We start from the raw sequence: 27,154 nt of genomic DNA on the forward strand, positions 1-27,154 counted from the left end.
AGTCAGTATTGCTACATTATTAAAGCAGGCTCAGTATGTACTTCTTGTACTGTAAGTAGACTTACTGCAATGTAGAGACTTTCAAGAGGCTGCAAGTGTTGACAAATCCAGCATGATAGGCAGAATTGTATTCTCGAATTGGTAAAACAGAGCAACTTTGTTGCAATAGCTCTTCTTGTTATTTAGCAGCAGCCTAAATAAACAGAGCACATATTCTCAGGATATGTCTTGTGATGATGTCCTTTCTTGAAGCTTCTTCAACCTGCTGTGTTTCTCTTGTTAGACCAAATGTTATTCCCTCAGTAACATTATGCACATTGATGAATGCTGCTGGAGCTAAAGATATGCTTTATTAAGTGATAGGAAAGCCCCCCCTTTGTTCTTACTTTGTTCTTAACCCTCCAAATTGACCCGTTTTAAAGTTGAATTTTTTTTTTTTAAATAGTTGGAAGTATTTTTTTTGCATAAGACTTTTTCTATTTGTCTTAATAGGTGCATTCTACATATAAATTGAAAATGTATTCATTTTACACATTTGTACCAACCCCTGGGTCTACTTTTTACATAGATACTGTTCGGGTCAATTTGACCCGGCAGTCAAGTTGAAGTGCAAAAAAAGATTAAAAAATGTCCAATTCTATATGTTTCCTTGCAGCTATGAACCACATTTCACCACACACACACGCACGCCCACACACCACACCCCTACATGCACACCCCAACACACACAAGCCCACCCCTTCACTATTCTCTTTACTTCACTAGGAAACTGCGAGAAAGCAGGTGTTCATAAAACTTTTGACGGGAACATTTTCTGTTCCTGTGGGCAAACTCATACATAAAAAACATACATACTCTCTGCATGACTCATTTATCTTGATTTTAATCAGCGGGTCAATTTGACCCTGAACAGTATGTGTGTCTCAAGTTCAATTATAAAGATTCCCCATTGAAAAAAAAAAAAAAGTGTAATATAATATTACCAAAGATCACTTTCAAGGAAATTATTGTTTTTTTTGTCTAGGTTTTTTTCAGTGGACATAAAAAATGTTAATTAAAATTTTCATGTCCAAATAAGTAAATGAGTAGGTTGTCGTCATTGATCCTTTATTTGTGAGAAATAAAAAAACATCATTGCACAATTATTAATTTAAATGGTTAGTATTGGAGTTAATAATCAGATACAAATATGTTTTGGAGGAATTTTTTAGTTTCTGACACTATTGAATGATTAAACACTCCCCGGGTCAAATTGACCCACGAACATTATTGCTGTACCCCAGAGACGAACATAACAGGAGGGTTAAATAGCTGTAGCTGTGGCTTGTTAATTTTTTTTTTTTTTTTGTTATTTGCTACAAACTCAAAGGAAGGTGATTTAACAATCTAACTGTCCTGAAAACATCTTCCTGCATAATTAAAAATATTTTGAGACACATTTTACTGCATTTTCTCCACTTTCTTTATGGACATTTTGCTTTACGGTAAGTGTAAACCTTAATAATTACACTGTGAGATTGATTTAACTTCTCCTCCCAAATTTTACATTCTGAATAGAACTCCTTGAAGCCAATGACCTCCCATAAAGATAAATATGTTCACAAATATCAGGGACTTACTTACTACTGTGCCTCTTTAGAAAATCCTGAAACAGATTTTAAAGCCAGAAAATGACTTGCGCAAAGCACAAAAGTTTTTATGTGTGTAGGGGTGTGCGCAAGTGTGTGTATGAATGCATGTCTGGAGTTTTCCTTCCATCTTGAGGGCCTGTTATTAAGAATGTTGCCAACATAAGCTGTTTCTTACCATCATAGCAGAAACCGTGAAAACAGGGACTGGAGCTGCACTCATCCACATTGATTTCACAGCGGGGGCCAGAGAAGCCCTGACGACAGTGACAGCGGAAGCCCAAAGGAAAACGGTCCTGATCCAACTCTTCCACACACACTGCACCGTTCTCGCAGGGATTACTGGCCTCACAGGGCAAGAATTCACACTTATAACCTGAAGTTAGCAAAGGAAACACACAGATAGAGGGACCATGCAGAACAAAAGAATCTCTATAGACATACAATTCAGCTGTAAAAAAATTGGGTGTTGCCTACCAAACCTATGTTTAGGGTTTGACTAAATATCTATTTAGGACACTGTATTATGATCAATGAAGCTTACTAGGGCAACTAGAAACAAATTAAGTCAGAAAACGCAAACAGCAGGTAGACAGAGCTTCTCTTTTACTTAATTGAAAAATAAACTGGCGTAATCAGCTTCTTGAAAAATATTTCTGAAATCCTGTAACATAATCTAATAGGTTTAAAGACTATCAGAGTCCATACAACTGTGTAACTAAATGGCTTAATATTTTTATAAAGAGTTTTTAAAGCACCTAAAACATAAGAAATATTGTTTTGCTTTTTCTACAGCAATGACAAATAAAGGTGTTTAAAACTCAGGAAAATACATAGACTTAAGTCAAATATGTCGCACCATGGCAAAACCAGGAACAAGTCACCAGAACAGAACAGAATAGAGAAAATTGTGATTTTCACAAAAAAAAAATTATGTGATGTGTATTCAAGACTTCCAGTGTAATACGATGCATACAGTAGGCCTTGTTGTCCATAACATACGAAAGTCAGTTCCTCTGCGACCTCCACATGACCTGTCGTGGAAACCTGCACGATGCCACCAGCTCTTACGCTGCTAAAGATGGGCTGAGTGTGTTATGTCGGTGACCAGGTGGGTGAGCAGTGGTGTGCGCTGTGCTGACTCACCGTTTCTAGTGGCTGTAACACCTAAAATAAAATAATAATTTATGATGCACTTTTCTCTGGGTGAAAGATAACATAGTCTAGCATGTTGTATTCCTGAGTCACAGTTGACTCAATGACACCTTATTGGATAATGGGGCAAAAGCTTAAAAACTTCTAAAAATATATTTTTAACTATATAACCTACACAAAAGTTTGCTTTTTGTAGGATATATAACTTTTGCCATCAGGCAAATGGACAAACATTGAGGCCTGTTTTCTCACCAATCTTGTTTGCAGAGTGCAAACATTCAAATGATCAAATCTTCTACAGTATTTTTGTTTTGTTTTGTTTTTATATGTGTTTGATGTAATTTGAAATCTCAGAACCCACACACCTCGAATCTGGAAATAACCCAGAAAGCTCCCAGGGAGAGTTGTTGCTGGTTTTGTAAAAAAAAAGTATTAATCCGCTTAGAATTGCAGATTGAAGAGCTAGACTTTCATCTGGACTCTAAAATTTGTCTTACTCACATTGCCAATTTGAAGTGTCTTTGTGTAAATTATTAGTGTTTTTTTCAGCAATCACTTCCTGTGTCATGCTTCAGCAAGGTTCAGATTTGTGAAGTGCTGTCTTGATTATTATCTTTTCAAGAGGACCTCACAGCCAATAAGCTAATTAGGACTGTGAGAGTGGTACTACGGTTTTAACAAGGGTTCATTCAAAATGTGTAAAGATAGAGTCTGACTGAATGTCTTTCGTATGTTTTAATGATTTGCAATGAGCTGCTCTTAGAAACTGAAGTACAAAAATTTTAACTAGGTTATTTGAAGTTAATGGCAGACTCTTTTTTCAAGCTGCTTAGAAATGAATTAAAATACTGCTGCACTTCAATGAATTAAAATATAAAAATGAATTAATTTCTGTAATTTAACTCAAAAAGTGAAACTAATATTAATCCATTGATTTGTGGTGTATAACCACGTATCTGTGGTTGGTGACCATCCCCAGCTGCCAGTGGGCAGGAGGCAGGGTAGTGCAGACCCTGCAGGGGGCAGGGGATGCACTAGAAACTGTCAATGCATTCTACATAAGGAGTGAAATATCTCCAGCATTCATTTTTATGATTATAGCTAATAAAACCTCAAATTATTTTTCTCAAAAAACTTTAATGTTACATTTCAGGAATGTTTTATCCAGAAGTACTATTTTATGGTCTACACCCGTGGAGTCCATCGTCAGTCCTTGAGGATCGGCATCCAGTATGTTTTAGTTCTAATCCACATACATGGAGATGACTGATGACTCATCAGTTGTTAGCAAAGAGCCATTGACACAAAGTAACAAAAGCATATTTGTAGAGAAGCTCACAGTTAAATTTCTGTATCTATTTAAGTGAATGGGAAGTTGAGAAGAAGAAAAAAGTGTGGAGAAATAAGATGCACAAGCAGAAGGCTAACTGCAGCTTGTGAAGCAAAGTATGTACATTCAAGAGTTTGGGGGCAGATGCTCAAGAGCCACTGAAGGCAGACATATTCAGGACAGGGGGCTATTGATGCTGCGTTCCTTTTGTTAAACCTTATACATAGAGGACATGGATCACAACTGTCACATTGCTGGAGTTAAGCCAATCTTGAACCAGAGACTATTTCAGACCCATCTTACAAAAGAGAAAATAGATTGGACTTTTGCACAGTGTTCCAAAGTCCTCTTTTCAGATTAAAAGAAACTTTGCATTTGATGGAAATCAAGGACCCAGAGTCAGGAACAGAATTGGAGGGGCACTGGCTTGGGTTTCAATTGAACCGTCCACAGTTAGTGGTGATTTGGGGAGCATTGCCATATGTTGGTGTTGGTTCACTGTGTTTTCTGAAGACCAAAATCAATGTAGCCATCTACCAGGGAATTTTAGAGAACTTTATACTTCCTTTCGCTGAAAAGCTTTATGGATATGCCGATTTCATTTCCCAGCAGGGCTTTGTACCTGCAGACACTGTCAAAAGGATTGGTATCTGGGGTTTTAGCAGTGATTTCACTGTGCTGGACTGGCCAAACTCATTGAACCTAAAATTCAAAGAGGATCTATGGAGTGCTGTTAAGAGGAAGATGAAACATTAGATCCAACAAAGCAGGGCAACTGAAGTACACCATTATACTAATCTAGATTTGTTTTTAAACCTCAGCAGTCACAAGATAATTGCTATCATGCCACAGTCAATATTGCACTGACCATAACCATAAATTTCACTTTCTAACTGAAATACTAAAAATAGTTATACATTTTTTAATGATTTTCCTGATATGCACCTGTACTGATCATGATAAATAATGGAATGTAAATCAAAGATTTCTCAATTCACCTCAAACTCTTTAGCTTTTCCATGCACTAATAATATTGCAAAGTGCCACTCCTTCTATCTAACAAAGTGATGAAGTCGACAATTGGGTGGCCCAAACTTGACCGGGGCTTACATCAGTCTAATCACTCCCGTATTCTTTCTTTAACCTGAGATACCAAATGAAGATGTACTCATTTTAATGTGTCATATGAAGTGAGTTCAGGTGGGTGAAAATAATAGTATGTGAAGTTAATTAACTTTGCTTTTTGTCCCCCTTCTCTCAGTGCTCATTACCTTTAAATGGAGCCACACACTGGCAGAAGTAATTACCGGGCAGGTCAATGCACGTTGCTCCATTCTTGCAAGGAGATGAAGCACACTCATCAATGTCAAGCTCACATTCTGTACCTTTGACAGAAAATAACACAAACTGATAAATATGTTGTAGTGAAGGGTGTCTTACACAAAGAATGCAGGTAATTAATTTAATGTTTGTGTCACAAACACTTCATGATCTGTGTCATAAGGGATCATTACTGTCCAACAGGTTTCTTAGCATTAATGTCTCAGAACAAGCTTTTATCTTATTGAAAAATGCATATATCTTGGGTAACCAACATGAACTTGACAAAATTAAATGTTTAAGAGAAAGGGCTCTTTGCAAATATTACTCACCAAACAAAACAAAACAATGATATCTGGGAGTGTGAAACAGAACTAAAGAATGTGAAATATTTCAAGTATTGATGCGACATGGTGAAAAACAGGCAGAGTGTTCAGTGTACTTAGTATGGAATTTCACACATTACCTGTAATATGTTTGGAAAAATAGAAACGAGCAAATTAGTAAGCATAGATTTGCCTGTGCAAGTGGTTTTGGTAATTTACCCAATAATTCATTCTCTGTGAGAATTATTTGGGGTTGTCAGGAAACTGTAGAAAAGCAATTACTGTGTTTGACTTTGAAGAGTGGAATTGATGTATCTCCCAATTAATCTCAACTTGTCTTTGTAAAAAAAAAAAAAAAACTTGATTTTTTTGTTTATTGCTTTTCTCTCCACCTTGCTTTCAATTTTTGTTAGCAGTTATTTGCTTAAGAACATTGAACTGTACTACACATCAGACAATGGTCTTGGAAAAGTGAGTTTGGTTGCAACGACTGTCGAATTTATTTTGTATCGATGTGTAAAATAAGTGCCCTGCGACAGACTGGCGACCTGTCCAGGGTGTACCCCGCCTCCCGCCTGGAACGTAGCTGGAGATAGGCACCGGCAACCCTCCCGACCCCATTAGGGACAAGGGTGAACAGAAAATGGATGGATGGATGGATGGTGTAAAATAAGTGCCTTGGAAAAATGTTAGGAAACCTTTAATAATTTTAATTGATAATTTGCCATTTTAAAAGTCTTATTAGATTAAGAAGAATGAAATACACCTAAAGCAAAAAATGTAATGTTGGAGCTTATTGTTCAACTTAAAGTTTCTACTGGAAATCAGAAATTTTTCTATAATCTGATGCACGTGGCTAGCAAGACTATTAGAGCAGGTGGTAGAAAGTCAGAAAATTCTAGAAGTCTAAATGAGACAAAAGATTAAGAATTCCCCTTAGCAAAATGTACAAACCTGTAAAGCCAAACTTGCAAACACATTCATAGCCTTGAAGAAGGTCGACACATGTAGCATTGTGCAGGCAAGGAGAGGAAATGCATTCATCTATATTGACTTCACAGAAGTTACCTGTGATAAAAACAACATGAAATAAAACAAAAGATGAATAAAGTAAAACCATGACAAGTGTTCATGTGACGGTTTGGTTTACAGTAACAATAAATGTGATAAAACAAAGAGGTAAAAAAAAATAGGTACACCAGCTCTATAGACCCATTATAGGCTGTGCATTGCTCCACTTTTTTGGGGCAAAGACAACAAAGCAGCTGATCAGCAAACACACTAAGCCACAAGATGTTTCCTTTTCCTTTTTGTGCTATCACTGTCTCACACATTTACAGCCTGTGTGAGCGCAAGAGGAGGCTGTTACAAAGTGTGAAATGCCAACATGATAATGGGTCTTTGAATTACGCCAACAATTCATGTAATTACAGAGTACTGCTTGTGCTGCTCTTGTAACAGTACAAAGGACAGAACTTGCTTTAAGGCCTCACTACCTTCCCTGAAGATGAGCCATGAAGGTTTGCATGTAGTTCATGTTGACATATTGATTTTCTTTTTTTGGTCAAAGTGTATTGTCAGTAAGAAAGACAACAGTGACTTTCACAAACACTTTGGAAAAATGCTAAGATTTTTAAGTTCATGAAAACCAAGAACAATCTCTAGCTGTGTTTCGATTTTTCTTAAGCAAACATGTTAAATAAAGTAAAAATCTAAAATGTATTCAGTTTTTTATATTTTGTCACATGATTTGAATCCAACAAATTAATAACAGAATTAAATTTCTGCTAGTTAAATTAACAGAAATTAAGTAAATTCTGTTAGTAAAAAGGGGAAAAAAACAAAACAATTCTAACAAACCTGGCCCTGGGTAAAAAAGTAACAACTGATTAAAGCTAATAATTGGTTGAGCTATCCTTGGTGGCCACAGTTGCAACACTTTCAAGTAACCTTATTTTAGCTTAGTCTCATTAGACTAATTTGAACCATACATGGCTTCTATAAGGTCATGCTATGCATTCCAATTTGATTCAAGTCCAGACTTTGTGATCAAGCCATTTCAAAACATTATTTTTATGGGCAGCTAATGCTACGTTCAGACCGAACGTGTTCTGTGCGTCAAAAATGTGTAAAGCGCCTCAAGTTAGATGCTTGTGCACTTTGAAGTCAGACAGTGATATCGAGCATCAAAAAAGCTCTAGATGCATGTTGGGAGGAGCGTCTTGGCTTTTGCGTTCTTTTCCTCTCTGGGTCTCTTTGAACAATGGCGGATAAAATCGAGAAATTGGCTTGGCTTTATTTACTGAAAGCGGGAGGATGCACTTTGTTGACCAGAATTGGTACCTACATCTTCTGCCAGGACACCAACTAGAGGCCACTACGTCACATAGCATAATCTCTTATTAGTTGACGTCTGCATCTAGCGGCAAAAGTTATGATTTTCCACCTCCAGTGTCAGCAGCACTTGATGTGAGTGTTATAATGCTCAAAATGCAAAGACATAACACTAGGCTCACCACAAGACTTCTTGACTCTTCCTATAGACGCACATCCACATTGCATGTAAACTAGGCACCCCTGGTGCTCAAATTGTATTTTGTCTGAACACAGCATAAGAGGTGGACTTGTTTTGCTTCAGATCATGGTCTGAATAACTAAAAGCGCAGTTTAGCTTAAGGTCACAAACCAAAGGCCACAGGGTTTGCCTGAACAGCCCTAAAGGACACATTACAGCATCTCAATTGGATTTTTGTTGACTCAAATGCACTTGAGCTAAGGGTCACGAACAGATGGCCGAACATTCTCCTTTAGGATGTTCTGGTGTTGAGCAGAAGTCATGGTCCTTCAATAATGGCAAGTTGTTCAGGTCCTGAGGCAGCCTATCACACTACCACCAACAAGACAGCCCAATTGATGAATCTGAAATGCTGTGTTAGTTTTACACCAGGCTTGATGGAATGCAAATTTTTCCATTTGTCCATGGACTCATTTGTCCAATGAGTCGATGGAATATATTACAAAACATCCTGGGATTGCGTGTGTGGGGGCGTGGGCGTGTGTGTGTATGTCTTTCTGATGTGAATTTCATTAAACCTGAAGTTTGTAACTTTTATTAATATGTTTTTTACATATTTGCTAAAACTGTCACAGTTTGCTATGAGACAGATAATCTTTGAACAAATCAATGTCTTCCTCCTCCTCCCTGAGCTACTATTCCAGTCTGAAGAAATGCACCGCTCCTGACCAAAAACAACCAATCAGAGCCTGTAGTAAGGTCTGAACATTTTCACTCAACCTCATGTTCTCCCTGTTAAGTGTGCTAACGGTGGAAAAACAACTTTCTGCTATTGCTGGGTTTCAGACAAAGTAGCACTGACGTCACCCAATGCAGATGAAGGGCAGGAAGTAAATGCAGCCCATTTATTTCTGTTGATCCAGAATCAAAATGTCTAAAGTCTGTAACAGTTCAGTGTGTACCCTGAATGTGATTTTTCAGAGAACACATTTGATGTCCTCTTTCTCAGTCAGTTTGTTGCTTTATTAGCAGATAGCCAACTAGAGAGTACAACTTTTTAATGTAATAAAAAACTCGGGAGCAATCAATCAAAATTGCACTGATAAACTGATTGATGCACGCGTTGTTGAAAACGCATAAAATGTTGAAGATCAATAGCATGCATAGTGTATTCATAATCATCCTTTACACACAATGTTGCAAAACAAAGTCAGAGTTAAGATAGCAAAATATCAAAGGATATTTGAGTGGCATCCTGATTTAATGTTGTAATTGGACTTTAAATGCATTTTAATTCTCACTGCTCAGTTGTGAACAGGAATGTCCGTCAGCTAATCAGTGTTAGATGATCAGTTGTATTTACAATACAACTGATCATTCTGTTAATTACTCATTTAAGCAGGTGTACATTTTTATAGCAATCTAATTGATAATTGTATACCTACATACTTGAATATTAAAGTTAGTTTTTATTCTCTGAGCTACATCTTTTTTAAACACCTACAGTTTCTTTTAAAAGCTACTAAAAACAGCTTTTGTAGTGGCTGTCATAAGACTAAGGAGACAGCTGTGACACTAGTTAAATAAACAACATAGAGATCTGTGAGTGAATAGCAGGTGAGAGTGATCAGTAGACAACTTGTCAAAGGATCCTTGGAGACGTGGCAGAGGAGGAAAGTGTGAACTGAACTCACAACCGTCAAATCCATCAGATTTGATAGAAGCGATTTAAAAAACAATTTTTGACTGTTATGACTACATAATTTATAAATAACTGAAAAATGCTTTAAAAGTGTATCTTAAATTAACAAGGAAGATAAAGAATCTAAGAAATTATTACCCACCTGTTATTCCGGCAGGACAGTCGCAACTAAATGAGTTGAGCTCATCAATGCACAACCCCCCATTTTCACAAGGCTGACTCAGACATTCATTCACTTCGATCTCACAGTTATTTCCTAAAAATGTTTGAGAGCAGAATATGTTGATTGCTTCTTAAAACAGAAAAAGCCACATCATTTCAAAAGGAATGACTTCAAGATAACTCTCACTTACCAATAAATCCAGGTGCGCAGAAGCAATTATAGCCATTCAGAGAGTCTTTACAAATGCTGAGGAGTCCACATGGATCCAGTTCACAATCATCAATGTTTATCTCACAAAACTGGCCTGTTAAACCTGTAGACAACAGACTGTTGGCTCATTCTTGATAAAACATCGGAATACTGTTATGCGACTGCTGCGACCACTGCTACAAATATATGATTGATTGATGACTCTATATCAAATGTGTGTCAAATACATTAAATGGTATATTTTCCATACAATCTAACGTTTCTGAAAAGATTAAGGAAGATGGATACGCTTAGTTAAACTTACCCTCTTCTTCTGTATTATCAAGCAAGTGAAGTAATCATTTAGGTACATTATTCTGAGCAAAACGCTCATGTACATGTGCACATGTAGATATACAAATATAACATAATATGACATAATGATGTCATTGAAATATCACAGCTTATCCAGTGTTGCACATTATGTGTCATTGATCTTGCCTGTGATATAACACGGGCCAGCATAATAATTTTTGTCATTGACAATAATGCTTTTTTTATTTTCATATTTTTACTTTTTGTGTGTTCTTTTATTATTACCACTACTAGGTAAACAAATATATTTGCGTTGATAAATTATATTATAATAATATAAACCTAAAATGTATGGATTTGCCTGTACTTTCCCTAACAGTAGACTCTTACTTTGATAAAAATCCAACACATTCCAACACACAGACATCCTGCGCATTATCAGTGCTTTGAAGTCAACTCGCATCCTGATGAGCTAAGCCCTGACTTACACAATGCATAAAGGCTATTGCAAGTTGTTGCTTAAGGCCAAAGAGATTAAACTCCTACAGAGAAGAAAGCTGAACAAGTGAAAGCATCAGCTGGAAGTGTGCCTGCTATGTACATGATTCAGTCGAGGGAATGCCTCTGTACGAAACAAGCTTCAGCTGAAGGGTGAACCCACCTGGTAAACAATCGCATTTGAAACCTCTTGACAGATCCACACATACTGAACCGTGTTGACAAAGGCCGTCAACACAGTGGTTTATAGGTGTCTCGCAGTGTGTTCCCGTGTTGCCATGATGGCACACACATCTATAAGTACTTTTCAGGTCTTCACAGAGAATGGTCCCTTCAGGGTCACATGAATTTGACACACACTGATTCACCGACGACGAGCAGTCTCTGCCACTGTAGCCTGAAAGAGGTAGGATCAAAGAAGAGAGTGATGTGCCATAAGCGGTTTCCTTATGCCTACCTACACATGGTAGGATTCACATACCGTATTTTCCGCACTATAAGGCGCACCTAAAAACCTTCAATTTTCTCAAAAGCCGACAGTGCGCCTTATAATCCGGTGCGCCTTATATATGGACCAATATTGAGCCACAACAGGTCTCGCAACTACGGTAAGCAGCCGCCGACTTCATTTTCCCCCGTGGAAGAAGAAACGGGAAAGCAGACGCTGACTTTATTTTCCCCGTAGAGGAAGAAACGGAGGAAAGCAGGCGCCAACTTCATTTCCCTGTAGAAGAAGAAACGGGAAAGCAGACGCCAACTTCATTTTCCCCGTAGAAGAAGAAATGGGGGAAAGCAGCCGCCGATGCAGCCAGCGGTGCAAGCTGGGTTTTGTGTAAAGACCCCAAAATGGCTCCTATTAAGAGACATGCTTACAACGCAGAGTTTAAGCTCAAGGCGATCAGTCACACAGTAGAACACGGGAATGGGCTCTTTGCACCTGCCGCGCTGACGTCACAACCGCATGCGCAAATGCGGCTCTCTTTTTTTGCTTTGAGTTACCATGACAGCTAGAAAAGACAAAGTCTTATTTCAGACGCAAATAAAACAATACTATGAACATTGCTGTCTTCCTAATATAATGGGCTTTTAAGTTTTCATGGATTTCCAAACGATCCTGAATTAAGAAGACGGTGGCTTGTAAATATTCGTCGCTACCAGTTAAAGCTAACGCCGCACAGCAAAGTTTACAGCCTTCACATCACTCCGGATCAACTTCTTCAGCCTAAAGCAGAAGGTAAAGGAGCTTTCTGTGTTATTTCCATGGAAACACTTCTGTATTCAGCCTGAAAGAGCGAGTTTACGGAACGAGAGAGCAGACCAGAGCCAGACAGCCGAGCTACTGATCCGCCTGTACAAACTGCTGTAAACACCGTCCTGCTTCACAAGAAGCATGCAAAACTAATAAAGCGAAATAACACGGAGACCTTAAGGAACACGGCCATATTTTTCTAAAAGCAATAACTTTGAACCTGAACCGTCAGCTGAACTAGAACTCCGACACCAGAGCTAATGTTAAGCTATGGGCTCGTTGTGCTTCAGAAGCAAAAAGCCTGAACCGTAAATTCCCCGTTACTTGGTCTCTGACACTAACGACAATAAACCACGTAATATACTTGAACATAAGGTAAAAACATTGTCCGTTAATGAATGATGAAAAATGTTTAGATACTTAGATAGCACATTTTTACAAGAAAAATGTCCGGCATAAGCTAAAGCTAATGTTAGCTACAAAGTTTAAAGAAAGTAAAACTCACCTTCGTATCTGTGTATAACAAGGCGAACATGTTAAAACCTTTCTCCAGATTATTGTCGGGGCTTCGGCTCCATGTACATCATTAAGCTGAGGTGCAAAGAGCCCATAGAGCAGCAGAGAGAGAATTTAACATGAACGAATCAATGGTGCGGAAGTGGAGGAAGCAACAGCTGTTCATTTTGGGAATGAACGAGTTTTCAGAACGCTGGTTTGTAATCTATTAATAAAGTTTGACTGACCTATCTGACTATTTTGTCTACATTCCCTTTATCGCAGTTCCATCTAATGGATGCATAACGTAACCCCAGCCTCTACTGTAGCGTCTATTCTATGCGCCTTATAATGCGGTGCGCCTTATATATGAAAAAAGTTTTAAAATAGGCCGTTCATTGAAGGTGCGCCTTATAATGCGGTGCGCCTTATAGTGCGGAAAATATGGTATTTTGATTTCACATGATGCTCCAGTTGCCTGTGATTTTTATTGTTGCTGATTTTTACTATTTAAGCAGACTGAGAAGAAATTGGTAAAAAGAAAAAAGAACACACTGGTAGTGGCTTCAAATAAGCTGTGATTATGTTCAGAGGTTAATGTGTTTGTCATTGATTTCACAGCAATATACAACATTAATATGTTTTCATTACAGACAGAACTCACAAAGGAGGCCGCATTAAGCATGAAAAGGTCCAGGCAAACACAATAGCCTAACATGGTGTAATCTATATTCACCACACCACTATATCATAAATAAGACTAAAGACTTAGCCCATGTATTAAATCAAATAGGAATTTAGATAAATTCACATAACTCAAATTATATATATATATATATTAAAAAAAAATCATTACCTAAAGGGCAAATGCACTGTACTTCCTCAGTGTAAGAAAGTAAACAAGTCGCTCCATTTCTGCAGAGGTGTGGGTCAGTTGTGCATGCAGACAAAGGTATGGAGCAATTCTTACCTGAAAGATTTGATATGGATAACATCCATAAGACAAGTAAATGGCAGTAGTTATAAAAAAGTTTTTCACATCTCTTTTTAAATGGCTTTGCAATTCACAACAAATGTTGTCTCAAAGCTCTTTGCAAAAATTCACTTCAATTCAATACGACATACCTTCCAATTTATCCTTGTTATCAAACAGCACAGTAAACTCAGTTAATCATTCAAAAATAGTTTTAAAAGTTTCTATAAGCAAACCTGCAGATTCCATTGAGCTATTGGCTTGTAGTACTTGCTTTCTGATCCAATAGACCATAATAATTTATTTCAAGAGTTCTTTTTGCTTTTATTTGGTCACACTTCATGTTTTAGATCTTAACACAAATTTAAGTGTCAGACAAAAATGACTGGGATGAATATATTATTCTGCTTTCAAGTTATGATTTTGTTTAAGGAAATAGGAATTACCTTTTGTCAAAATTAATCACAATTTTGTCATTTGGTTTATTTACGTTTTTTGGCTCTAGTGGCCTTGATTTGAGAGTGAGCAGACAGGAAAGAAGTGGGTAATGAAAAAGGGGCAAGACATGCGGCAAAGACCATCAGGTCGGGACTCGAACCTGCGACGGCCACATCGAGGACTAAGGCCTCCGTACGTGGGTTGTGCTCTACCCCTGCACCACCACAACACGCTGGTTTATTTACTTTTAAATAGTAAAGGAAACTATTAATATAGTTATTAATATTGTTTTCTCCATAATAATTCATTCTGAAGCCATACTTTTACTCCTATTTTTGTTACATCTCATGCAAAATACATCTTTTAAATAAATAAGATGTTCAAAACCGTGTAAGAGTATGGATCATTCAGGCTATGATCTAGCCAACCCTAGTCAGGTCACAGCAAAACACCAAACCCAAGGCAATAAACAAAAACGTTGATGATTCATTTTTGAGATACAATTTGAACTTATGTCAAGTTGGATGACAATTTAAATGGCCAGTGCAACCAGGTTTTCGCACCTTTGTCCTATATGTTGTTCTCTCTGATATATTTATTTGTTTTTAAGTGGAATTGTACAAGATTGCAAGATATGTGTTCAATTAATGATGTGCACAGTTTCAAAATGATGTATGATGGACATATTTTTTTTCCATCACAAGCAGGGATTTAAACTACTGTAGTGTATTTCATGTGTGGTATGGGATCCTGTAAGGGTTATGTTGCTATTGAGCGTAGCTGATATGTGTCTGTGTAAAGAACATCATACGGTACATATAACACATGAGACAAATGATAACAAAACTTACATTACTGTGCGCTGTATACAACATACCTTTGAACATAGTAAAATACTTGGAGTACATGTTATGGTATTAGTTTCACTTCACTTTACTTCAAAACTTTGATCTTTGGTTTTTACAGGAGATGAAACAGTTATAACACAATTCTCAGTCAGGTGCACTCATTTGGGAAATAGTGAGTGAGCTCTTGGATGTGACAAAGGGACAGGTTGATAGTTATCAGCACTCAGGAGCTATCAATCTATGCTCTGTGTTTTAAGGACTGCCAGGAGAAATGATAAAGATAACTCACCACCAAACCCTGAAGGACAGATGCACTCATAGTCTGCAACCAAGTCAATACACGTGGAATTATTGGCGCAGTACCCGTGGACACATTCATCATGGTTGATTTCACAGTTGAAACCCCCAAAGCCTGAGAAAAAGAAAAATAGCATCAGAATTGGTGCGTGAATGTCAATAAACACGAGACTTGAAAAGATACTAATTGGTATCAGAAGTGATGAAATCTGACACGACTTGTCAATGAAAGCTCATCATATGTTTGCAAATACATACTGATGAGTGGAAAGGAAAAAAATGAAATGCAATTTCTCCCCACTTTCTGCCTTAACAGTTTTTTTTTTCCATTCTAATGAATTTTAATTTGCACCTTGGGTGTTTTTTTCCACAATAAAAGGTTAAAGCAATGAAGTAAAAGTGAGTCATTTTTTTCATTCTGTTTCTCATAAACATATTCCACTGCATGGTCGCGCTACAAAATGACTATCATTAGCACTGTCACACACCGGAGTTACAGGAGAGCTATGACTAATGCTTAGCTATCAGCACCATCGGTGCAGGTCAAACCCTCATCATTTCTCAAACTGACCATGGAACCAATTTCCATCTCTCTCCAAGTCATAAAATTTGACAATTATTCTGACTTCATTAAAAATGCATAACAGACTTCACCTGCAATCAAGGTTTAGTCAGAGATATTTCACTGGTAAGGTGTCAACTCTACTAAAAAACTACCTGGGATTTATTTCTCGTTAAACTAATGATGCAAGTGAAATTTCTTTTATGTGATCTGAGAAATTTTTTGAATAATAGTTGACCTTATGAATATTCTAATTACTGAAATAATAATAATAATAATAATAATAATAATAAGACTTATTTTAGCATCTTGCAGCCTGGTTTCAGTTTTGGCTTTGCTCGGTGTACAGAAACCTGTGGACACTGGTTTGGAAAGTCTTTCAGTTGCAAACTACTATCCGTGCAGTGAAATGTTTTTGTATTCCCCCTCAAAACTTATATACAGTAAAAATCTTTTCAATTAAATTATCTTTCAAACTAACCATGAATCACTGTCACATTAACAGTAAGCCAAAGTAAATGATTACTGTATCACCAATTCAAGTCTCTCTTATAATGCTGAATGTCAAAGTTTGCATCGTGTATTTGATGTGAAATGCCCAAGTGGAATTTTAGCATTTCTATATGGAAATTAGGGTGGATGTGGCCTAATTTATTCTGCAGAAGTTCCAAAGGTATTTTCTAAAGCTTCAATTATATAAACTTTTGTGTACCATTAGAGTTTATATTAAATATGTTCAAATATCTTACAAAGCAACATACAGTTGCTATAAAGGACTCTTTTTCTATGAATTGTAAATTCCCTGGAACTTACCTTCCAAGCACAAACACTGATACTGGTCAAGGTCATCCACACAAATTCCTCCATTCTGACATGGCTTTGATTCACATTCACTGAGATTTACTTCACAAAATGCACCTCCATACCCTGCAGCACATATTAAAGAAGAGAGAAGAATTTCTTTATTTCAGATCTTTTCGCCTGGGTTCATTCCTCAGCCAATTAGGATCAGCATGACTTTGTTTTCACAAACAAAAGCTGGCTTTCAATGCTTGTATTGATTCAAAGAGCTTGCTGAGAACAGGCAGACTCAGCTCACTGGATCATTTAATCATGTTTAATAAGAGCCCATCATTGCCCTCCTGATTTATTACATGAAACAGGCCAAATGCCTTCTTCAAAATCAAAGTCAATCTATACACAGACAGAACTACATCAAATAACATGCATCAGCACACACGTAGGCACACGCCCACAAACATTTGTACACACACACAAAAGAAAAGAAACTTCTGTGTTTAAGTCATTTTACCGCAAGCAGAAAATGGCCTGCATGTGGATTGACCTTAAATTAACCCACAGAAGAATTTGTATGTACAGTGGGTACAATATGAATGTTTCACATAGTCAGCCAAGGTAAAACAGAATATGAGCTGCTCGAGATGCTTTGCACAATTAGATATGTGATAGAAAAAAAAATGTATAAAAGGAACAGTCGCAGCATCTGCTTGGCTGCAGAATAAGCAGTTTCCAGCAAAAATAACAGTGACAAAATACAGAAACAGAAGCCAAACAAAAACAACTGCTGCACAGCAGAAACCTGCATGATGGCAAAAAAAAAAAAATCTTATGCCAGAAAGAGCGTTTGATGAAACAAATAATGGAGCTCAAGTAATATTATGGCACAAAAACATCTTACACTGCAAAGCTGCTCTTTACAAACCATGCGCAAGAAAACAATGCCTCCGTCAAAAAGTCTTAATTCAAAACCCACCTGAAATATGGAAATTAATCTCTGAGTGGTATAGTAGCTAAACATCCAGATTTTCCCCAGCAACCAATTACAAATGATCCTAACGTCTTCTTTAATGTTGAATATTACATTTAAATATAAGCTAGGATTAAATATTGTTTATGGTTTAGATAATGGGTGAAAAAATTACAACTCTGAAAATAGATATATGTAAAATATAGTGATTTCCCTAAACCCTTGTCACATTACAAACACAAAGTCCATGTTTTTTATTTAGATTTTACAGACCAAAATAAAGTAAAGCATAATTAAAAAGTAGAATTAAAAGTATAGATATATATAGTACAGACCAAAAGTTTGGACACACCTTTCTAATTCAATGGGTTTTCTTTATTTTCATGACTATAAGGCAAGAAATCTCACTTATTAACCTGACAGGGCACACCTATGAAGTGAAAACCATTTCAGGTGACGACCTCTTGAAGCTCATCAAGAAAATGCAGAGTGTGTGCAAAGAAGTAATCACAGCAAAAGGTTGCTACTTTGAAGAAACTAGAATATAAGGGGTATTTTCAGTTGTTTTACACTTTTTTGTTTAGTGCATATTTCCACATGTGTTATTCATAGTTTTGATGCCTTCAGTGTGAATCTACAATGTCAATAGTCATGAAAATAAAGGAAACCCATTGAATTAAAAGGTGTGTCCAAACTTTTGGTCTGTACTGTATATACTGTATATATATATATATATATATATATATATATATATATTTTTTTTTTTTCAATTATTGTTAACAATTCAAAGGTGAGAAGAATAAATGAGTAATCAGAACCCAAGTCAATAATTCAGAAGTCACATCTGACTGAAAATGCAGCTGCATTTCTTTCAGAGTATGTCACTATCTGCTTTGCATATTTAAAGAGTGACATTTTTGCATCTTCTAAGTGGTACAAGTTCAGTCAGATTGGAAAAAATTTGTCTGTATCAAAATGTGCTACAATTGAAGTCTCAATTGAATTTAGTTCTGGGATTTCACTGGACCACTCTAACACATAAATATGTTTTGCTCTTAACTCTTAAAGGGTCAATATTTCAATACATTACAGCAGCAGATGAAAAATTTTCATCTGCTGCAATCTCAAGTCTTTTGAAGAATTGAAGAGGTCTTTCTCCAGGATTGACCTGAAAAGTGGTCCATCCATTTTTACATTAACTTTAACTACTTTTCTCTTTATCTTCTGAATAAAAGTATCCCCAAAGCATGATGCTGCCATCATCATGTTTCATTGTGAGTACCATGTCCTCTGAGAAATGCATTTATTGTACTTAATGAAAAAATTTTAAAAACCATATCTCTTGTTCGTTCCACTTCACAATTAGGCATTCTACCAGGTCTAAATATTTTTATACAATATATAGAATAAAAAGGAAACTTAGCACCAGTTAGCTGCAAGGATTAAAGTTGATAATCTGAATGTCAAAGCCGCTGACAAGAGACATTTAAACAAGACAGCAATTGAAAGTTTACCCTTGAGAAGTGATCTGGGAAATGCAGCATAGTGGAGGTTGCTTTCATTTACATAAGAAATCACTCACAATCCTTCATTCTGACATATGCCAAGCATAAATGCAACAGGAGTAATGATGTTACAGTTATTGATTGCATTACATGAACTTCTATGCAATAGCCATCCGTTTGAAAAGAGAGGCTCTAGCTGCTCCAGAGTGAATTATGCTTGGCGTGATAGGAAAAATGTTTTTAGTTCCAGCAGGCTGACAGCATCCAGAAATGAGCAGCATGATTCCCGGTGCATGTGGACGTAGTTCAACATGAAGGGCTCCTTTTATCATAAAGCCTAGACACTCTGCACAGCTCATTCAAGTCTAACCCACTCACTTCTGAGTAATTTCTTTCGGCAACTGATGAGACTCATCCTCTCTGAAAGAAATTAAAACCCTCCTGGTCGAATGTAACTGCTTATACAGAGAATGACCATTTTTTTGTGAATCAGCAAAGAGGTTTCTTTTCTACACAGAGTGAATTATAGAATCTTGTGAAAACAATGAAAAAATGTGCCAAATGAATACTCCCTGAAGCTACCGTTTGTCCTTTAGATCACCTTATCTTTTCAGTACAGTCAAGTCATCTTTGTCAAGCCTTCAGAGATCAGAAATACACACACTCCACACACAACTCTACAACACACTCTCCCTTTCACTATTCACCCCTGTTAAAGGTCTCACTCACCTTTTTCACATGTGCAAGAGACATTCTGCCCATCCCTGCTCTCGGTGCATATTAATGTGTGTTTGCTGCATAGTCCAAATGAGCAAAGGTCAATATCCACAGAGCAATCTTTTCCTTTAAATCCTGGAAGCATAGATATAGAAAATTCATGTTAAGACATGAAAATCAAGCCCAGGCAAAGTGAATTAATAAACATAAAAAACATATAGGCCAGCAGCTCATCATCATAGTTGTATGGCTTTATATATTTTCAGCAGATTAATAGTATTGATTCCTTCCTTTTACAATCTACCTGCTATGCAGTATGCTAATTGAGTAAAATCATTGACAACAGCTCACCATATCAGACTGATCTACATCAAATTTATCTAGCACACAAGCTGCATGTCTGCATGTCACCAACTGATCCCAACATCAATATCTAGAGTTAAATAAAGCACAGAGACAGAATGATTGATCATTAATCTAACTTAAATAGACTACTTTGGTTTGTTTTACGTATTTGAATTTAAAATCACAGTATATAATCTTTACACAGACAGTACTACATCAATGTATATTGTGTGTAAATGACTTCCATTTTTTAATTCAAGGGAGTAAATTATCTGCAATTTTAAATAGTGACAAACCCAAATAATTTTGTTTTGGGATAAATTATACATTGGGTGCTATTGTCATTGAATTGGGACAGTATAACATGTAATTTGTTCATGATTTTGTCTTAGTTATAAAATATATTGTTTTAATTGTAGCCTTAAAGAGAAATCAACATTGGCTAAAATTGAAATGAGACGTTCAAAGCAAAGATCCTAAATCAGACAAAAAAATTATGATTGATGATCTCTAACTAAAATTAATAATTATAACAGCTAAAGTCAACATAAATCTATACAAATCAGATGTCACTAACTAGTAAGAAAACCTCATGAAGTACAAATGTGTAATGCTGGGTTCCCTAGCTGTCAAGAGACTTCATATGACTTCTTACATCCAGGACGGGAACAGCTCTGATGTCAGGAAAAGGACAGCTAACATCTCTGCAGACAACACACATCTTGGACACAAACTGTTTAGACCTTTACCTTCTCCTGAGTACTGGGTGGTGCTACAGTACCTTCAGGGTGGTGCTACAGAGTGCAATTTGCAAAAATGACCTGCCGCTGTCTCAGTAATAAACAAAATGAACACCTTACAGACAGAATAGTCAGCTACTCTGCTGTGAAACAAAATAAGAATATTTGCAATGCCACAACAATCATTTTTTTTTATTTCTTTATGTATAAAAGTGGCTGGAAATATGTACAATACATATTGTTCCCTTATTTTCATTTTACTTCCTCTAAAGTTCGTGCATTATTACTTTTGCTTGCATGCTGTGAGTGCTTGAAAACTGGAGTCCATTTAGAAAGAAAACATTTGCAATAAGTTATGGGTACATTTACCTTTAAGTTAGCTTAGTTTTTATCACATTGGAACCCAAGTCCAAAGGAGTTTACTTTACATCATCACATCTATCTAGATGTTTGATGACCTTCCAGTTACCCTTTTCCCATTAGATTATGTGTTGCCTTGACTAGTTAATGGACAGCTATTGCCTCCAACAGGGTGTTTCAGAAGTGTTTAATAACCAATTGTGCATGCAATTCACTTTGAGGTTAATGTTGCATGAAGGAATGTCACTTTTACAGTGTCACCATCTCCAAATGGGACCTCCCTTCTCTATCAGACAGCAGCTAGTGGTTTAGTGCAACAGAGAAGGAGGTTCCATAAGAATTGCCCTTTTGACTTTTTCAGCAAATTCAGATTGCTACCAGATATGAAGTTTGATTTATTTAAATGGTTTAAAGGCCTGGTGTTATTTTGAAAGCTGAATTCAGGTTGGAGTACTAACACTGCCAGGCAAGCTTGTTTTTGAGGCCATATCTTGATACAATATTGTTGTTGCTGTATGATTGTTGATCATTTTATTTCTTACCTATGGCATATTACCAAATTTGGCTAATACAGCTACATACCACCTTATTAGCTAAATTGTTAAATTACTAGTGAACACAAACAGCAAAACATGCTGCAGTGACTCATTGCATTTAGGCATCTAGACAATATGCTGGAATTCAAAGCAAGTAATTAATACACTTGTGGAAGCAAAATTAAAATTTTTGACACTGAAGTACAAATTAAGGAATTGAGATGGGCAATCTTTGTTGAACTCCTTTGGAAAATGTGTTGGTTTCTGATAAAGGAAAGGTGCAAAGGAAATGATTAAAAGAGAAAAAATAATTAGTGACAAAAAAATTACAAATAAAGATGAAAAATACACAAATAGCTAAAATCTGAAAAAGTTGTTTTTTTTCTGTTTGTGTCCCTCTGTGTATGTTTTGCAGGGAGAAGCGTGTAAACCTGGCAGAGCATTTATCTAATTGGATTTCTGAAAGGGACAAAGGAGATCAAAAACACCTGTTTATAAATCTGTCACTGAAATTAAAACAGTAATGGGAGCTTTGCTCACACATCGGTGTTCTGTTTCTGCCAAAATCTAATTTAAACAAGAGGCAGAAAATACTGAAAGTAGATTATTTACTGGGGTCCTGAGATGCATTTTACGTTTTCTAAAAACAAAACAAAAAAAAAATCGTCCGTGTAGTAGGACCTGCATACTGTAAAAGAACATTATGCATCTATAATCAAAAAAGAAAGAAAAAGACAAAATGTAAACTTAGTCTAGTTAATAATACAATATACAAAACTTTGGTTAAAAAAATCTCCAAAATCTTGAAACTAATATCACACCCCAGAATATACAGAGGTTCTCAGATCATTGTTTCTGAATTCTGAGTGTGGCTGTTTGCTACTTACTGTGCATATACAGCAGCAAATGGATTGGCCATTGCAGCATGACATGTTCAAACCAGAAGGCATCAAATATTTTATTATGATAAGTTAAAATAAAACCAGATGCACACAAAGAAAAGCAACACCTCCCTTTGTCATAGCCCATGTAGAGACCCTGTCTGGAGTCTGTGTTTTAAACAAATGGTAAACACGGACATTGATTTTCACCTTTATTCTAAAAGAGTTTTTTTTCTATCTTTTCTTTCTATCTGCAATCTGTAATAAAGATTTATTGCTTCTGTTTTCCTTACATGGAGCTCTACTAAAAGCTTGCATTCAAACTGAAAAGACCAGACTAAACGATCCATTGTTTCTTTGCTATATTTGGAAGTGCATTCTTGACAAAATGCGAAACACTATCAAAAAGAAAAAACAATTTGTTCAAAGAAAAAATCTTTCATGTATTCCCGAGATACAGTCACTGATAATTAATAGCGGAGTATTTTTGTAAACATCCTCAATAATGCACAAGTGCACGCTACTTACCAAGAGGACAGTGACAAATGTAGTCATTTATCAGATCCACACATGAGCCTCCATTTAGACAAGGCTGGGACCAACAATCATTTACATTCTGAAAGCACGTCCTTCCTACAGAATAAAGGCAGATCAATTAATAATCTCTAGTTGATGATCAAGGAAACACAGTTAAAAGATGTTATGGAGGAACTTCTTTCCCTGTTGCTGCTATCGAAATTAAATAATAGCTGTTCTGTTTCCATAACCACAATATTCAGAAAACCAACAAGGAAAAAAAAAGTAATTTCACCCACAAAATGAACTGAACATGAACAGCTGATCAACTCTGATTGCACTGAATCAAAATCCAGTTAAATGATTATATATTCATTATGCTGAAGCGTATGCATAAGTGGTGCAACCTCAGTTTTAGCATCCTCAAAGCAAATGTTTGATATGGAATAGATTAATGATTTCCCTAACAAAATTTAAAGCTCCACCAGCTTTGGCCTCTAGCAATATTTCAGAACTCTTGGTTCTCTTTGAGCCATGGGGCACCACCTTTCTGTCTGTAATCTTAACTGGAGCGAAGGTATTGGCATTTTCGCCACTATGACCCTATATTCTGGATGAAAATACATGGAACCAACCTAGAGTTCAATGGAACTCCTGATAAACATGCGCACAGAGCATTAAAATACATTAAATGTTATTGCAGCTGCATAATCTCACCTTAAAAATTTGAGAAAAATCCAAGTATACAGGGTCATAGTGGCAAAAATGCCAATACCTTTGGGTGAATTTATTCAAAAGTTCAATGTTAAGAAGTACATTTTCCCTAGTTAACAAAAGCATTTTTTTCTGACATGCATTTTTTAAAATGTTGATCAGCCAATGTGCAAAGTAATTAAGACAGTAATGGAGTCAGTATAAATCTACAAAGCTCAGCAGTAATGAGTGGCCCCTGGGGTAGTCATGTAACCAAAACTCCATAACAATCATTAGACTGTATTTGCCAATTGGTTATTTGGAAGCGCGTTCTCTGTCTAACTTTTCTAAATGTAAACATGCGGGTTTTGCTACAGCTGGACTTTAATAGAAACTATCGGTTTTCAGATGAGACCAAAGCCTTACAGTCAGATCTGCTGTTCTCTCAACCACAAAGCCTGTGTGACGTAAATTTCACCAACAGTCGATGCTGTCTAGGGTCCGCTAGGGTTCTCTGTGGACATGCTGCCCAGATTTTTGTGCAAATGTTGGCACTGCGCCCCGGCAGGGACATTAGTAGTTCCAGTCCAAACACACAGCAGATAAAGAAAGCAACAGGTCAGATCATGAAGAGAAGTAGGATAAACAAAAACAAAGCTTGTTTTAAAGAAACAGAGTGGGGGGGAGAGCTGCATTTTTCTCATTGTGGGTTTATTTCTAGGACAACTGGAATACAAAAACTACATTGATAATCTGGTGAGAAATCAATTTCTTCTTTCTTTTGGTTTTTCTTTTCCCTCCTCTTCATCTCTGAGACGAATCAGTATTTAGCATTGCATTATCACCCCTCAAGAAGCTGAAGTCAAAACTATAACTTTGAGTGGATCATAGCGCTTGCTTGTCACCAAGATCCAATAGATTCAAATATAAAAAAGGTTTGTCAAGCTTTGTCAAGCCCTTTGGACTGTTTGGCAATACAGCTACTTGGCAAGAAACATTTCTCTTGAGATTAGTATCACAAAACATGATATATGGAAAACTACTTCATATCTACTGTTAATTATGTTGGCTCTGTTTCTCTACCAATATCACTGGGAACCATGGTATTATGACCTCTGGAAAAAAAAAAAAAAACAGATTTTGAATAAAGCATGTAGTGCAGTCTACCAGTAAGCTGAAAATGGGTCACCTTTGATATTTCAGTAAGCTAATTATCCAAAATATATGCAAAAACAACAGAAATGGTTCAGCAGACACAAAATTTGCCATCTTCCATCACAATTTCAGTCCCCAAGCTTAGATTCCAAGGAACAAGCTGAAGAAAACAAAAGTGAAGGCCAATGACTCAGGATGATCTATAGAGGAAGCAATGATGAATTATTAAAGATCTATGTATTCTTCAACTTTTGGAAATGCTATTGAATGGGTCTACTTGTATTCCTCCTTTGCCAGGAGGGACAAAAGCAATTAATTATTAAAGACTTTTACATCACAAAATAAATGTATCCACATAAAAAAAATATTTCAGTAAAATATTATGGAAATACAAAAAATAAAAATAAAAAGAGTCAGAAAACATTAGGAAATTAGGCTTATCAAAGAAGAAATTGTAAGGTCAGGTCAAATATCAAAATTCCCAAATTTAATTAGTTTAATTTTTACTTTACTTATTAATTTTATGTCTGGGATTGTATTTAGAAATACATTTAGCATGTTTTACACTGGTGAATTTTGCCAAAAACTGAAAATTTGTTTTAAAAGTTTAGTTTTTAACAACAAAGGCTACACTATAAAGTCTGACACTTCAACTAGCAGCTGTATTAATAGCTGCAAAATGGGCTCGGATTCATATCAGATGGTCTCATACCCTCAAACCCCGGGGGACAGTGGCACCGATAATCACTGATTAGGTCCACACAGGTGGCGCCGTTAGAGCAGGGGAAGCTGTTGCACTCATTTACTTCCACATCACACAGCGGCCCCTCATATCCCAGCATGCATCGGCAGGTGAAGTTATACCGCTGGTCCAGGCAAACACCATGTTCAGAGCAGTGACTGTCGACACAGTAATCAATGTCCTGCTCACAGTAGACCCCTGTATATCCACTGGGACAAAGGCAACTGGAAACAGATTAAAGAGAATTTCTTAATAGAAGAGTGAGTTAGAAGATTTCTCTTAACCCTAAAGGGAGCGCAGTAAATGTCACAGCTTTTAAAATCATTGACATTCTGGTGCCAGAATGGCCCGAAGACAATCAAGGCTTGAAAACTTACCTGTAACCATCAATCTCGTCCACACAAGTGGCTCCATTTTGACACCAGTGTTGGACACAATCGTTGACATTTATGCGGCAGTTCTGACCAGACCAACCACGTGTACAGATGCACATGTAGCTGCTGGTATTATTCAGCACACAGCGACCTCCATGGGCACACGGCTGTTGATAAAAGATGAATTAGTCAAGCACATGTGTCATTACATCATAGATGCAAATGAAAGCTTTCTTTCTTTTTTTTTTTTTTACATTAATGTCACAGATTGAACTGAGCTCATTCTGGTCAGAATCATAGCTATTTTTCACAAAGAAAAACCTAATAATTTTTTGCTCCTGGCTCAGTGAAAATGGGCTTCATTACAGCCACATGACACACTCATGAATACTGATTCCCGTTTTATAGAGGGCTTCACTCTGTATTCCAGGTGGCATCTACATCATGTCCTACAAGACAAGATCAATGGTCATTGAGAGCTAAAGCTCCTGAGAGCTCCTTGTAACAAAGCAGACACGAGGTTAGAAGCTGCATTTATGGAAAGGGGAAACAAAGGAGCAAAGGAAGAAGTGCCTTATGGGACACAGTTTAATACAGTCATCATGGCCTATGATGTACAAGAGCCAAGGCAAGCCTTGCTCCACAGCAAGTGACCATCCCCATCTGTCATTTGGAGTAGTTCATCTGCTCAAGTGAGACTTTTTATTGATGTAAATGATCAGTTCAGTTACTAACACACAACAAAGTATCACATGCAAAAATACAGATTCTGTCAATATTCTACGGCACTCATTCAAATAAAATAATAGAGAGTAGTCC

At 36.7% G+C, this 27,154-nt stretch overlaps 1 protein-coding gene across 3 annotated transcripts in view; it reads right to left on the bottom strand.

Moving 5' to 3' along the window:
* The window catches only part of eys (eyes shut homolog), a 180,253-nt gene that overhangs the window by 117,286 nt on the left and 35,813 nt on the right, over positions 1 to 27,154 (bottom strand). For all 3 annotated transcript variants that reach the window (XM_028007727.1, XM_028007726.1, XM_028007728.1), the window contains 13 exons: positions 26,339 to 26,502; positions 25,932 to 26,185; positions 23,384 to 23,488; positions 20,006 to 20,128; positions 16,817 to 16,930; positions 15,434 to 15,556; positions 13,742 to 13,855; positions 11,305 to 11,538; positions 10,330 to 10,452; positions 10,119 to 10,232; positions 6,714 to 6,827; positions 5,385 to 5,498; positions 1,807 to 2,004 (listed from right to left, as the gene is read on the bottom strand). In XM_028007727.1, the coding sequence (XP_027863528.1) occupies positions 1,807 to 2,004; positions 5,385 to 5,498; positions 6,714 to 6,827; positions 10,119 to 10,232; positions 10,330 to 10,452; positions 11,305 to 11,538; positions 13,742 to 13,855; positions 15,434 to 15,556; positions 16,817 to 16,930; positions 20,006 to 20,128; positions 23,384 to 23,488; positions 25,932 to 26,185; positions 26,339 to 26,502 (1,894 nt within the window). The remainder of the gene's footprint in view (positions 1 to 1,806; positions 2,005 to 5,384; positions 5,499 to 6,713; positions 6,828 to 10,118; positions 10,233 to 10,329; positions 10,453 to 11,304; positions 11,539 to 13,741; positions 13,856 to 15,433; positions 15,557 to 16,816; positions 16,931 to 20,005; positions 20,129 to 23,383; positions 23,489 to 25,931; positions 26,186 to 26,338; positions 26,503 to 27,154) is intronic.

Source organism: Xiphophorus couchianus, chromosome 22, assembly GCF_001444195.1.
Source record: "Xiphophorus couchianus chromosome 22, X_couchianus-1.0, whole genome shotgun sequence".
Taxonomy (NCBI): domain Eukaryota; kingdom Metazoa; phylum Chordata; class Actinopteri; order Cyprinodontiformes; family Poeciliidae; genus Xiphophorus; species Xiphophorus couchianus.